Source organism: Capra hircus, chromosome 7 (genome assembly GCF_001704415.2).
Source record: "Capra hircus breed San Clemente chromosome 7, ASM170441v1, whole genome shotgun sequence".
Lineage (NCBI taxonomy): Eukaryota > Metazoa > Chordata > Mammalia > Artiodactyla > Bovidae > Capra > Capra hircus.
The window spans coordinates 66,271,309-66,286,336 of record NC_030814.1 but is presented as its reverse complement, the minus strand read 5'-3'; the positions used below and the strand labels follow the sequence as shown (position 1 = coordinate 66,286,336).

The following is a 15,028-nucleotide window of genomic DNA, read 5'->3' as shown; positions in this document are numbered from 1 at the left end:
AGAGGTGTGCTGCAGGAGTGTTCCTCGTGACCCCATTCCTGGGGAGGCCAGATGGAACCTCGGACCTACCACTGCCCTCCACTGGACGCAAGCGTGCAAGACTCTTCTTGGTCCTCTGCGCAGGGGGAGCTAACCCTAACCCTGCGATGTCTACCACACGGGTACGGAAGGGTACCTGTCTCGCTGAGGGTCCAAAGCCGTCCGAGCCTAAACCCGCGGCGGCCACTTCCACCCCCAGGGTTGTCTTGCGGATAGGGAGCCAACCATCCTCCCCAGGCGTGCCCTCAGAGCACGCAGGGTCCTAGATTCGAATGCTGTCGCCCCTCCATCACCACCTAGGCAACCGACAGCCTCAAGGACCGGAACTCTGACCTGGCATCTGCAGTTGTGAACTCCTCTGGAGGGCTGGGGACAAAGCCTGGTCCCCCCGTCTTGGGCTCGCTGAGCCCCATGGAGAGCACGCACAAGCCAAGAAAGGAAAAGGAAGCTTAAAATTTTAAATCTTTAATTTGTTTTCACGTTTTTCCTTCGTTTTGCTTCCAAAAGGAAAGGTGCGCATAGCTCCGTCACCCGTACATTGTCCACGGCTCAGGGGCCGGGGCAGGTCCCGACCCCTGCCGGCCGGCTGCCTCTAGGGCGTGGGGCGCCCGGGGGTTCACATGCAGCCCCCGGGGCCGGGGCAGGGTCCGGGCGCCGCCTTATTGCTGAGGTCCCGGCGCGGCTCGGGCCGGCCACTAGGCTAGGCGCGCTGGCTGGGCAGCTCCTGGGAGATGAAGCGGCGCAGGCGCTCCAGATACTGGCTGTAGAGCTCGATGTCGTTGTGCCCGGCGCCCTCCACCCACAGAGGCTCCACGGCCTTGGGGCAGCGCTCGTAGAGGGCCAGCCCGTGAGAGAAGTCGATCACCTCGTCCTCCGTGCCGTGGATGATGAGCACCGGCGACGTGATCTTGGACACCTTCTCGATGCTGTGGGGCGGGGCATATTAGGCCTCCGCGCCCTGCCCCTCCAAGGTCCCGGCCCCCAGTCCCCGCCCCGCCCCGCCCCGCCCGCCCCGCCCCGCCCCGCCCCGCCCCGCCCGCCCCGCGCTCACTTGGGGAACGCGTCAAAGCAGTAGGTCTTCTTGGTGTCGGGGAAGGCGACGCGCATGCCCGAGGTGAGCGGCGAGTGCAGCACCACAGCGGCGCACTCGTAGCGCGAGGCCAGGTCCACCGTGGGCACCGTGCCGATGCTCTGCCCGTACAGAACTATGCTGTCCGGGCTGATGCCGTACCTGGCAGCGGTAGGGGCAGGATCAGCAGCGAAGCAACTCACACACCCCTCCCACTGCCTGCCCTCCATTCTCTGCGCAGGCTCCAGGAAATATGATAGGGACCTGGGACCCTCCCCTACCTGCCAGCACCGAGGGGGCTGGCTCAGCAGGGGAGGCAGGATCCCCAGGTGTGAGGAGAACTGATTGCCCACAGCCCAGAGCCTCAGTTTCGATAGTATCTACTTGGTCACACCTGGGCAGTACACCTGTGAAGGCCCTACCAGCGCTGTGGTTCCCGGAGGGGAGGTCCCTGGCGCTTCTGCTTCTCTGGTCACCGGACCTTCCCGACCCATACACACACTAGACCAGGGCCACATGCAGAACCTGCTTGGGGCCTTCCTGCTGATGCAGTTTGGAATTTGACAACCCTTCCTGGTCCCATTGCAAGGGGGTGTGTCTTCCAGTCACCCTCACCCACTCCCTTGGCCTTGGGGAATGAAGACAGTCCTGCCCAGTTATCTCAGCCAGTATGCAGCCCCTCAGGTGCTTAGTAAAATGTGGGTGAGCAGGACAGTGGCCCTGAGGGGAATGAGTGGTTACTACCTCCTTCCTTGGGCATCTTTCCTACACAGTGGTCAGGTCCTATGCCCCTTTCCCCCCTACTCCACACAGACCTCCCGGAGCACCACCTCAGCGCAGTTCTTTCCTGACCACTCAAGGACCCACTCACCACCCTCCCGGTATAGGAGGTCTCCATGGCCTTCCCTCCACACATCCCCAGCTGCGATCTCAAAGGGGGTGCCCCTCTTCCAAGTGGCCAGGGCACTTGGGCCCCTGGGCACCCAGGGGTCATCAGCACCTGTCCCTGCCCTCTGCCCCAACCCCAGGCCTTGGGGATGCCACCCAACCTTGTGCCAACCCCTCTTGGCCACTCCACCCCAGTCTGCTCCCTGGTTTGCCAGGAGCACCGCTGTGCTGAGCACCAGCCCGGTCCTATCACCCAGATCCGTGCAGGACTCCCAGCTGCACCTGGCTGTCTCTACCTAGACAAACGCAGCAGGTGCTGGGTTCCATAGCTTTTCCAGCCCCCTTCCCTGCCCTGCACCACTGCTTGGGCCCATGCCTCCCGCCCTCCTAATGATTCTCAGTTGTTGGGGCTGAGGGACAAGGTTGCTGGAGGTCAATGCTGGCAGCAGGACAGATGGATGGATGACAGAGCTCAGAACCCTCACCCTGCGGCAGGGCATGATTCTGCTAGCAACCCCCAGCCAGCGGGGACAGGCTGAGGCAGCTGTGTGTGGAACACTTGCACCAGGCCACCCAGCATGAGTCCCCAGTACCACAGAGGCGCCAGGGGACCCTGCTCCCAGGGCCTGCATCAAAGACTCCTGGTGCATCACTACAGCAACCAGGGCCCCGCCTCCCCAGGGCAAGCTGGCTATGGGCCCTGCAGGAGCTGGTCGCACCAGTTGGCTAGGCAGGGCTGAGGTCAGGCTGCCCTGGGCAGGCAGAGGGCACAGCCTCTGGGAGGCTGGGGGTCAGGTGCTCCCTCCAGGGCAGCATGGGGCACCAGGCCACAGGTTGTGTGTGCTGGCTCTGAGACTGAGCCACCTGGCTTCAGTGAGCAACCATGGGGTGAAAGGAGGCTGCCAGGACCTGGATGACAAGGGCAGTGGGCTCCAGGGGCAGAGGCGTAGACAAGACCACAGAGACCCTGTCTGAGTCAAGCCAGCAACTGTGCTGGGTACTGTGCCTGGGGAGGCCCAGCCTCTGCTAGCTGACCTCCCACAGGGGCTGTTTTGGGAACTAAGCTGTCTGACAACACCTCCAGGCCCAGAGACCCTCCCCAGAATGAAGCCAAGCTTCACAACAAGAGGTCTGGCCCCTCCCCACCCTTCAAGTGCTCCCTTAGGCATGGGGATCTCCGAGTCCTTTCACACCACCCTCACACACCACGTACCAGGCCCAGGAGAGGCCTGAGTCCTCTGCCTGACTCCTCCCTCCAGGCAGAGCCTCAGTTCCCATGGAGAGAACCTCAGGCCCTGTCCCTGCCCCTCCCAGACTGTGGCTCCCAGGAGATCACTCCAAGGAGGGCGGAGGGGCCCCATCCAGCCTCCTTGCACATCAAGGAGACAGAACTCGGGTCAGGCTTCACCCTGCAGCCCCCCACCTGGGCTTCTTCCCACAGGGTCCAGTCACCTGGGAGGAGACGCGCACCCCTGCCCCTCCTTGCAGCCTGGGCTCACCTGGTGCGCAGGGCCTGCCAGGCAGCGTCAATGTCAGCGTACAGGTTCTTCTCAGAGGGTTTGCCGGAGCTCACGCCGTAACCAGAGTAGTCGTAGGAGAAGATGTTGCAGTTGATGCGTGTGCCTAAGCCGATGTAGAAGCTGCTCATCTGGCCCAGGTCCACTGCGTTGCCGTGTGAGAAGAGAACTGTGTACCTGGTGAGGCGAGGAAGCACAAGTTAGAGGGTGATGGAAGGAGGGGGCTGGCGCCCTTACAAAAGGAACAGAGGATTGGTTCTACTCAGTGGGACTTAGGCCAGAATAGACAGTGAAACCTCAGGCTCCCATCATCCAGGGGACCACCCAGTGTGAGCCCAAGAAGCCACAGTGACCTTCACATCAATGGCCCTGGGTGGTAGCTGCCTCCCCCCGGAATCATTCTTGATGGAGAGACTCTGAGAGCTTAAAGATGGTGGTTCATCTCCCTGATGCTCTGAACCTTCCTGGAGGATGAGACTGCGGGGCTCCGACCACAGGGAGGAGGGCCACATCCTGTTCACTGCGGGGCAGCTCTTCCCTCTCCACGGGAAAGAACAAGGGCCCTAATCTCTGCCCAGGGTCCCACGCGGCCCTTCCAGGCAGTCTGACCAGTCTGGATCCTGGTTGACAGGCTCCTAGAATCTTCTTCCTCCAGCACCACTGGGCCCCAGCTCAGCCCAGCCAAGAGGTAAAAGCCTGCCCTTTGGACCTGGCCTCCTCTGCTGGCAGAAGCAGTTGGAAGGCCCCACCTCTGTGCCACCCTGGGGCTCAGGGAGTCAGACCTGGCCGCAGTTGCCAGCCTGGTCTCAGGGCAACCACCCGAAAGCGGGTGCCGAGGCCTCACTGGGCACTCAGGGCCCAAGAAACTGACCCAGGGCATGTGAACACTGAGACCCAAAGGCAGGAGGCTCCCAGAGAGGGCCCCCAAAAGGCTGCACGTGGAAGGACCCCAAGCAGTTTCTCGGTGGCCATGGGCAGATCTCATCTGCTGCTCCTTGGCAAGAAGAATCTCCGGGACACCCGCCCATCCAAATGGGCTTTCGCTGGCTCTGGCCCTCTGGTGGTCTCCATGCGCCACAATGAGAGGCTGTGAACAGAGCATATCTGGGGCCCCCATCCCAGCTGGCCCCTCCACCATAGGGGTCGTGTCTGCGCGGCTCACCTGGCACCAGGCACACAGCGCACGTACATGCAGGAGATGCGGTTGCCCCGGCTGCTCTTGGTCAAGAAGACCTCGATGGTGTCCAGCTCACGCTGGCTGTACTGGAAGTCGGCGCGCTCCATCAGATGGAGTTTCCAGCGCCCAGGGGTGCCAGCCAAGGCCCGCAGGTTCCCTGAGGGGGCAGCCCCGGCCCCACCAGGCCCGGGCTCAGGCTCAGGCACCAGCGAGTAGGTGGGCTCCGGAGGCAGGAAGGCGAGCTTAGCGGCAATGCGGCCGGGGCAGGGCGGGCAACAGAAGAGGCAGCAAAGCTCGGTCACTGACAGGCCGTTCATGGCGGGGGCCGGGTGCCGGGGCGGGCCTCACCCGGCAGGGGAGGGCTGGGGGTGCTCGGAGACACAGGCAGGGGACAGGGCGACCCCCGGCCACTGCCCCAGACAAAAGCCCCGTTAGGAGGCCGTGGCACAGCCCCATCGCGGTCCAAGCTGAGCCCTCAGGAGCCTCGCAGCCTCGCGTGTCCATGTGGCACAGAAGGAAAGCCTGTAGGGGGACAGCATGATGTGGGGTTCTCCTGGGGTTCCCACGGGTCCCAAGCCCTGGGCTTTCCCCTCCGCCCAATCTCCACAGCTCCACCCACCGCCCCATGGCCTGGCCTGCCCTCCCTGGGGCACCAAGGCCTCCCAAGTGACCCTGGTGGGACGCAACCAGCCCCCTGCCTGCTACCACACTTCCTCAGCCTGCAGGTGACTCTTGCCATTTAACCCCATTCATCAGTCCAGCCTCTGCCTGCAGGCTGTGCTAGGTGATCAGCACCCTGGCTACCCAACTCTCCCCAATACTGCCCCTGCCCCAGGTCCAGGGAGACCAGTACCCCCAGACCTCTGTCCACATAGCTGGCCCAGACTCTCCACCCCCTCCCATCTGTCACCCCCAGGTGACACAGCTCAGCCGAGGAAGGACCGACTGCTGACCACAGGGACCCGTGAGCATGCTCCCAGGGCCTGCGATGTCCGGAGACAGGAGTCCAGGCAGAGGAAATACAACAAACAAAGGCTCTGGGAACAAAAGCAGGATACATCTCCAGGCTGGGAAGGCCCAAGGAGCCGGGACAATGGCTCTCTCCTGTGCTTGGGGCCAGGCCCCAGTGGGGGCTGGGGTCCACAGGAGCGTGGGGCACCTTCCCCTGCTCCGCCAACTTAGGGGTCTGTGGCCTCGGGGAAGTCACTTAGCCTCTCTGGGCCTCAGTTTACACTTCCATCAGTACAGACACCACACAGGTCACAAAGAGAGTAAATGGGATGAGGGGAAAGAGATGGGACAGGCAGGGCTCAGGACAGGCACAGAATGTCCTGAACGCGATCTCGAGCAGACTACAGCTGAGCTGCTAAAGCAGCTACACTCAATATGCACGGAGCTGCCAACAGAGAGGCTGGAAGAAAATACAGAGGTCTGAGAAAAACCTACTCACTTACTACGTTGTCCTTACAGCCTGGAACGAGGAAGGGACACATGTTCACAGCTCACTGTTGGCAGCAGAGCACCTGAGCCTATTCTGTTTCCCGGCCACAGCATTTGAAAATCGCTGGGCCCGGGCCACATGGATGCAGAGCAGGTTGGTGCAGTCCAAGGCCCAGAAACACACCTGCCCCCTGCAGACCTGTGATCTGAGACTAGGGGCTGCAGAAAGCTACATCTCACAGTCACTTGGGGCACATGGAGGGGTGTGGGAGAGGGAGGCAGGGACACAGATGGCCTCCAGAAGACCCCCAGACTCCCAGGTGGGATACTTGTGTTACGTGCAAGTATGTTCAGAAGGGAGAGTCTATCACATTGGTTCTCAGACAAAGGCAAATTTATCCTCTGGGGACATGGGCCAACCACTGGAGAGACATCTATGGTTGTCATGACTTGGGGGGGTTACTATTGGCACTGAGTGGGTGGAACCCAGGGATGCTGCTCAACACCCCACCATGCCCAGGACACACCCCCCAGAGTGTCAATCAAACTGAGGCTGCTCCAACATATTCTCAGAGATTCCAGGCCCCAACAGGTTGACATTCCATTGGTGCTTTGATGGCATGGCAGGTCTGGAGTTTGGGCAGCAAGGTGAGGCTGGTTTTGAGAGGGAGGCCTGGCTGAGAGCCAGTGGGCAGGTAGGAGGCCCCTGGAGACCTGAGGATGAACAAGCACCCCAAGATGGACAAGGGCCCGCTGACCAAGCCAGAAACAAGGATGCCATCCTTGACACCTCCCTGCACCCTCAAGACCAGCCCATCACAGGGCTTACTGACTGCCTCTCTCCCTCCCACGACCACCTGGGGCACACACAGTCGTCTTCTTCGCTGGTTCCCCGCTACCGTTGACCACCGCCACCCTGTTCCACGCTGTTCTGCCCTCTCCAGCCAAAAGATCTTTTCACAACACAAACCTACCAGCCACTGGGCTGTTCCAGGGGTCCCACTATTTTTATGATGGAGATCAAATCCCTCACCACTGTCTGCTGTGGCCGACCTCTCCAGCCTCCCTTGCTCATCACTAACCCACTTTCCCCAGATGAACCATACTGTCCTCTCCTGCCTCAGAGTTGCAGCCCCATCAGTTCCCCTAATCGCACAGCCTGGGCTCCTTGTCCCATCCACCCTTCACATCTCCCAGCGCCCTTCCAAACAGATTAGTCCCTTCCCCAGAGGCTCTAGGCTCCAGATCTGACTCCACAGCTTGTATGTATAAATTCAGCTTTCACCGACCCCCCCCCCACCTCCAACCAAAGAGAAAGTCCATGAGGGCAGGACCACCACCAGTTCTCACTCAATCAACAATGGCTGAATGAACAGACAAAGGACCTGGGGGAAAGGGGGTCTCTACAGTCTGCCATGCCTGACAGAGAGCGGGTACAGTCTCTTCTCAGCCCTCCCAGACCTGGGACCTCCCACAGTCTTACACGGATATCAATGAGGGTGCCAGATATCAATGAGAGTGCCGGCTCTCAAACTGCAGAGCACACCTAGATGCCTCACTCACTGGGCAGGCACTCCCAGCACTCAGAGCCCAGAGATTCTGTCCACAAGCACATATCCGGTACCCCGCTGCCAGGCCCAGTGTGGGCTGCTGGTATCATGAGGATCAACAAGGAGCCAGGCAGTTACAATTCTCCAAGACGACCTAAATATGGACAACTGTGACCGCACCTCTCCCAGTCAGTCTGAAAGGCGCCTGCAAAGTGCCTGGTGACAGCGACCAGGACAGTGGGGAGAGGATAGTCAAACCCCAGAGGTGATAGAGGGTTCCAGGAACTAGGGGTCCTGGACTAGACAGACACTGGGAGCAACAGTGAGCAGGGGGGTCCTGGAGAGAGCTGGGTCAGGCCTCGCCCATGAATCCTGCTGTAGAATTTGAGGGAAATTCATCCTGGGGGAAACGGGGAGCTTAAGGAGTGGGGGTCTGGGGTGGAGCCCATGGGTTAGGGCCTGTGGATGGTGCCCTGATAGCAGCCTGCAGATGGGACTGGAACAGAGGCTGGGAAGCCTGCCCAGGTGTCCAAGCCGGACGCAGGACGCCCGCGAAAGGGCAAAGGTGTCTTGGAAACGTTTAGGAAGCAAGGCTAGGCTCCGGCTGCTGTGGCGGGAAAGGGTGTCAGGCTGGGGCATCTGTTCCGGGCCGGGGGTCAGAGTCCGCTGCTCGGACAGCGCACTCCACGAAGGCGGGGCCGCGTCCCCGGGAGGGTGAGCGCATATCCCACGTCGGAGGACTGAATGGACTGCGGACGGAGCTCTGCCAGAGTCGGAGACGCTGTTCCGCGGTACCGGGCCCTGATCAGTGGTCCTCCACCCGGGACCGCGGCCGCCCCGGGAGTGCGGGGTCTCAGGGACGTCCGGCCGGATTGCCCCAGCCTCGCGGCCCGGCCCGGCTCTCCAAACGGCCGCGGGAGGCACAGACAGCGGGAGGCACTCAGAGCCGCCACGCCAGCCCCTGCTTCACACTCACCGCCGCGGCCTGCGCCCCCCGGCCCCGGGGCCGCGCTCCATGGCTCCCGGCCGCCCGCCCGTCAATCCCTCGGCGCCCCGGACCGGTCTCCTGCGCCGCCACCGCCGCCGCTCCCCCGCGGGCGGAAGTGAGCCTCACTCCCGCGGCCGCCCCGGAAGTGACGTGCAGGTGTGCGTGGGGAGCCGGAGGGGCCGGGGACAAGGACCGGGAGCGGGCGCGGCTAGCGTCCGGGGGCGGGGTTAACTTTCGTGATGGGCGGGGAATTTTGGTGGGCGGGGCTATTGGGTGGGCAGGGGCCGAGCTTCAGGTTCCAATCAAGGTTTCTGGGAGTGGAGACTCGTAACCGTTCGCTTAATCTTTCTCTCATTCCAGGGCTAGGACTCTAGTGAGAGACTCTTCTGGCATCAAAATTTACAGGGTGCCAAAAAACTCAGTAGGGCTTCCCAGGTGGAGCTAGTGGTGAAGAACCTGCCTGCCAATGCAGGAGATGTAAGAGACTAGAGTTCGATCCCTGGGGTCTGAAAGATCCCCTGGAGGAAGGCATGGCAACCCACTCCAGTATTCTTACCCGGAGGACCCATGGACGGAGGAGTCTGGCGTGCTGCAGTCCATAGGGTCGCACAGAGTCGGACACGACTGAAGCGATTTAGCACAGAACAAAAACCTCAGTGGTCAACATAAGAACTATTTTAATGCACCACTAAAAAAACAAAGTTTTGGGACCAAGTGAGTTCACTTTCACTTTTCACCTTCATGCATTGGAGAAAGCAATGGCATCCCACTCCAGTACTCTTGCCTGGAGAATCCCAGGAACGGGGAAGCCTGGTGGGCTGCTGTCTATGGGATCGCGCAGAGTCGGACACGACTGAAGTGACTTAGCAGCAGCAGCAGCAGCAGCAGGCCCCTGGCTGGGATGATTCAGCCTTTATTTCAAATCTTTATGTGTTGTTCATCATGGGTCCTTTTGCATCACTTTAGGCTCCCCTCCCCACGCCCCCCAACCCCCAACCAACCACCCCCACCCCCACCACCGGTTCCCTGGTGGCTCAGTGGTAAAGAATCCGCCTGCAATGTAGGTTTGATCCCTGAGTCGGGAAGATTCCCTTAGAGGAGGAAATAGCAACCCGCTGCAGTATTCTGGCCTAGAGAATCCCATGGACGGAAGAGCCTGGCGCTGCAGTCCATGCGGTGGCAGAGTCCTACGCGACTGAGCACACAAGCACGTTAGGCGTTTTCATTGAGTATTAAAATATTAGGGTTTCCGATTCTCTCCCACTCAGCTCACCCTGCGGGCAGGGAGGCGGCGGCTGGTGACACAGCTGAAGGCAAAGCAGATGGACAAGAATGAGGCTTGGAAACAAAGTGGCAGTGTGGCTAAAGGTGACCCGGGCAGTCAGGGCAGGCCTTTCTGAGGAGTGATTGGGAAGAAGACAGAAAAACTGCAGAGGCTGACAGTGCCTAGCCAAAGTGGGACAGTGAGTTAGTGGGACAGCCTCGGCCTTGGGCAGGCCAGCCTATCGCAGCTCAACATCCGCCCCACCCGCTGCAGGCAGCCCCAGCTCCCTCTCCTCCCCCAGAGAATCTAACTTTCAGCTTCACATGCAGAGATAAGCCTCCCTGGCCAGTCCTTCCCCAAGGCCCCATTCCCTGGGGTCAGCTGCTGGGAGAGGACTCAGGCTCAGGATTGGACACTCTCCAGAGGTGGTTTCCAGCTGGTTCCCTCTGACCCCCTGCCCAGACCCTAGCTGATTCTCCCTCAGTTGTTTGCTCCAGGGGGCTGTCCCTGGGTGCCTGGAGACACCCCTGCCTCCGCTGTCCCCTCAAGGCTCCCGGCATCAGCTGTCCTCCTGAGCTCCAAATGTCGTCACACCTAAGCCAGGCTCCTTCCATTTCCTTGTGCCAGAACAGGAAGAGGCCTGTCCACAGCCTTCCTCCACACTCCCCCACCCTCTGGCCCCATCTTCCCCTCCTCCCCTGGGCTAGAAAGGGCCAGAGCTGCTGCAACACCTGAAAGCCCAGCTTCTCCAGGACTGAAATGCCCCAAAGGGAACATCTGTGTGTGTGAGGGGGTGGCCAGGAGGAGTGGATAGGCTTAGTCCCCACCCAAATGGGGCCTGCCCCACCCCTGCGGAGTTCCCCCACCCACCAGAAGGCACCCAGAAAAGATGAAGGCACTGCTGTGAATTCCCCAAGGTCTCTGAGGTAGGGACAAATTTGGAAGGTCAGTCCCAATACCTTCCCTTCCCAAAGCACCTGCTTGGTGTTGCCCAGCACCTACTGGCACATTTTCCCCACCTCTTTGCCCTTGCTCTCTCTGCCCCAGCCAAGCTACCCTTGAGAAGTTTGTCCCTGGTTGTTCAGTCACTCCACTGTGTCCAACTTTTTGCGACCCCATGGACTGCAGCACTCCAGTCTTCCCTATCCTTCACCATCTCCCGGAGCTTGCTCAAACTCATGTCCATCGAGTCAGTGATGCCATACAACCATCCCGTCCTCTGTCATCCCCTTCTCCTCCTGCCTTCAATCTTTCTCAGCATCAGGGTCTTTTCCAATAAGTCACTTCTTTGCATCAGGTGACCAAAGTATTGGAGCTTCAGCTTCAGCATCAGTCCTTCCAGTGAATATCTAGGATTGATTTCCTTTAGGATTGACCGGTTTGATCTTCTTTCAGTCCAAGGGACACTGAAGAGTCTTCTCCAACACCGCAGTTTGAAAGCGTCAGTTCTTCGGTGCTCAGCCTTCTTTATGGCCAGCTCTCACATCCATACACAACTACTGGAAAAACCATAGCTTTCACCACACAGACCTTTTTTGGCAAAATAATGTCTCTGTTTTTTAATATGCTGTCTAGGTTTGTCATAGCTTTTCTTCCAAGAAACAAGCGTCTTTTAATTTCATGGCTGCAGTCACTGTCTGCAGTGATTTTGGAGCCCAAGAAAATAAAATCTGTCACTATTTCCATGATTTCCCCCATCTATTTGCCATGAAATGATGGGACCGGATGCCATGATCTCAGTTTTTTGAAAGTTGGTTTTAAGTCAGTCTTTTCTTAAAACTGAATGAAGCACAAGCTGGAATCAAGATTGCCAGGAGAAATATCGATAACCTTAGATATGCAGATAACACCACCCTTATGGCAGAAAGTGAAGAGGAACTAAAGAGCCTCTTAATGAAGGTAAAAGAGGAGAGTCCTCCCCCAAGGCCCCATTCCCCAGGATCAGCTACTGGGAGAACTCAGGATCAGGACTGGACACTGTCCAAAGGCGGGTTCCACCTGGTTCTCTCTGATCCCCTACCTGGGACCTAGCTGCCCCCTCCCTCAGCTGTGTGCTCTAGGGTGCTGTCCCTTGATTCCAGCTGTGCTTCATCCAGCCCAGCATCTTGAATGATGTACTCTGCATATAAGTTAAATAAGCAGGATGACAATATACAGCCTTGATGTAGTCCTTTCCTAATTTGGAACAAGTCCATTGTTCCATGTCCAATTCTAACTGTTGCTTCGTGACTGGCATGCAAGTTTCTCAGGAGGCAGGTAAGGTGATCTGCTAGTCCCATCTCTTTAAGAATTTTCCACAGTTTTTTTGATCCACACAGTCAAAATCTATAGCATAGTCAATGAAGCAGAAGTAGATTTTTTCTGGAATTATCTTGCTTTTTCTATAATCCAAATTTGTCCCTACCTCAGGGCTTTTGGACAAGCAATGTCTCCTGCCTAGAATGCCTCCAGATAGACACACGACTGGCTCCTCCTCCTCCTCAGGCACCTGCACAAATATCACCTCCTTAGGAAGCCCTCGCTGACCTCCCTGGGCCAAAGTCCCTACCACACCCTATTTATTTTTCTAATATAAAACTTGCCATCATTTTACTGAGTTGTTTGTTTGTTTGTCATCTATCCTCCCCATATTCCATGAGCTCCAAGCTCCCCCCAGGGCAGGGAGCCAGACTCTTGTCCACTATGTCCCCAGTTGTCCCCCATGCTTTCTGAGGAGTCAATAGATACATGGGAGGAGGATAACTCCCAGCCAAGAGGAAGGCTTTCAGGAGGATGGAGGGAGGCTCTGGAAACTTTTGGTTGCCACTGGCACAGACCTCAGCCTGTCGGGAAAATAATGTGACCACAGGAATTAATGATCTTGTCTTTTTTTCCCCAAAACTTTAAAATATTATTTTGTATTGGAGTGTAGTCAGTTAACAATGTCATGTTAGTTTCAGGTGAACAGTGAAGAGACTCAGCCATACACAGTTATATATCCATTCTCCCCCAGGTGGTACCAGTGGTAAAGAACCCATCTGTCAATGCAGGAGACCTAAGAGATGCGGGTTCAATCCCTGGGTCAGGAAGATCCACTGGAGAAGGGCATGGCAAACCATTCCAGTATTCTTGCCTGGAGAATCCCAGGCAAGGAGGCTGGTAGGCTATAGTCCATAGTGTCGCAAAGAGCCAGACACAACTGAGCACGTATGCACCCCCCTCCACCAGGCAACCATAAGTGCCTTTTCTAAGTCTGGGAGTCTCTTTCTGTTTTGTGAGTTCATTTGTACCATTGCTTTTGAGATCCTGCATAAAAGGGATGTCATACAATGTTTCTCCTTCTGTCTTACTCCACTCATATGACACTCTCTAAGTCCATCTTTGTTGCTGCAAATGACATTATTTCATTCTTTTTAATGGTTGAGTAATATTCCATTGTATATATGTACCACATCTTTATCCATTCCTCTGTTGATGGACATTTAGGTTGCTCCTATGTCCTGGCTATTTTAAATAGTGTTGCAGTGAACATAGGGGTACCTGTATCCTTTCAGATCATGTTTTTGTCCAGATATAGGCCTAGGAATGGGATTTCAGGGTCATGTGATAGCTCTATTTTTAGCTTTTTAAGGAACATCCACACTGTTCTCCATAGTGGCTCTATCAGATTACATTCCCACCAACAGTGTAGGGGGGGTCCTTTCTCTCCACATCCTCTCCAGTATTTGTGTTTGTGTGTGGTTTTTTTTTTTTTATGCTAGCCATTCTTTTTTTTGGGGGGAGTGCTTATTTATGAACTCCCTACAGACTCTGCATGAATTTCCTAGTGATTCAGAACAAGAGGCTCCAAGGTTGTCCCTGAGATCCTGAAATGAAAACCGTGGGACTGGGAGGAAGGGAGGGGAGCCACACCCGCTATGCTAGCCATTCTAACCAGTGTAAAATGATATCCCATTGGAGTTTTGATTTGCTCTCTCTAATAATTAGCAATGTTGAACATCTTTTCATGTGCCTGTTGGCCATCTGTATCTTCTCTTTGGAGAAATGTGTATTCAGGTCCTCTGCCCATTTTTTGAGTGGGTTGTTTGTTTTGATGCTGTTAAGTGTCATAAGCTGTTTGTAAATTTTGGAGACTAATTCCTTATTGGTCACATCATTTGCAAATATTTTCTCCCAATCTGTGGGTTGCCTTTTCATTTTGTTTATTGTTTCCTTGGCTGTGCAAAAGCTTTTGAGTTTACGTAGGTCCCATTTGTTTATTTTTGGTTTTATTTCCATTGTTCTGAGAGATGGATCAAAAAAGATGTTGCTGTGGTTTATGTCTGAAAGTGTTCTGCCTGTTTTCCTCTAGGAGTTTTGAAATGTCTGGTCTCACATGTAGGTCTTCAATCTATTTTGAGCTTATTTTTGTGTATGGAATTAAAGAGTAACCTTATTTCATTATCTTAGATGTGGCTGTCCAGTGTTGTCTTTTTTTATCTCTTAAATATTTATTTATTTATTTGGTTACTCCGGCTCTTAGTTGCAGCATGTGGGATCTTTTAGTTGTGGCATGTTGGATCAAGTTCCTGGACCAGGGATTGAACCCAGGCCCCCTGCACTGGGAGTGTAGAATCTTAACCATTGGACCACCAGGGAAGTCTCAGGAATCAATGGTCTTAAAAGCAATCCTGTTTGAGTAAAAGATCAAGAGGTTACATGTTTTCCATCCTGGGGACAAAGGAGACACTGCACATGTACAGAAAAGCTCCTTGGGTGTCAAAGAGGAAGGGCTGCCACCCCATAATAGGGGATCTCAAGCCTCCCCGTAGGCCTTTAGGCTGGAGTCCATCTTGGAAAAAAATTGTGCCATGTTGGGGAGGGTCCTAGGGTGGGTGAGGTGTGGAAAAATAAACCAGGTAATTGGTCAAAGGTAAACAAAGACCCTGAAGAACTACCATATGTAAATGATTTAATCGTCTCTTCACTGCACTCTGCCTTACTAGGGAAGATGCTCATACCCTTTTCTGGGTGTAGGGGGATCTCTACCTTGCTTCAGTCTTTTTTTTTTTTTTTAATGTTTGGAAGCTCTTTAAAAATATTTATTCATTTATTTGGCTGTGCCAGAATCTTAGTTG

General features: G+C 56.2%; 1 protein-coding gene across 1 annotated transcript; it reads right to left on the bottom strand.

Annotated features, from left to right (window-relative positions):
• On the bottom strand, positions 489–8,788 carry ABHD17A (abhydrolase domain containing 17A). The gene is made up of 5 exons (XM_018050408.1): positions 8,657–8,788; positions 4,676–5,212; positions 3,496–3,690; positions 1,091–1,270; positions 489–965 (listed from the first exon to the last, which is right to left on the bottom strand). The coding sequence occupies exons 2-5, from the start codon at positions 5,005–5,007 to the stop codon at positions 740–742; spliced, it is 933 nt and encodes a 310-aa protein (XP_017905897.1). The 5' UTR covers positions 5,008–5,212; positions 8,657–8,788; the 3' UTR covers positions 489–739.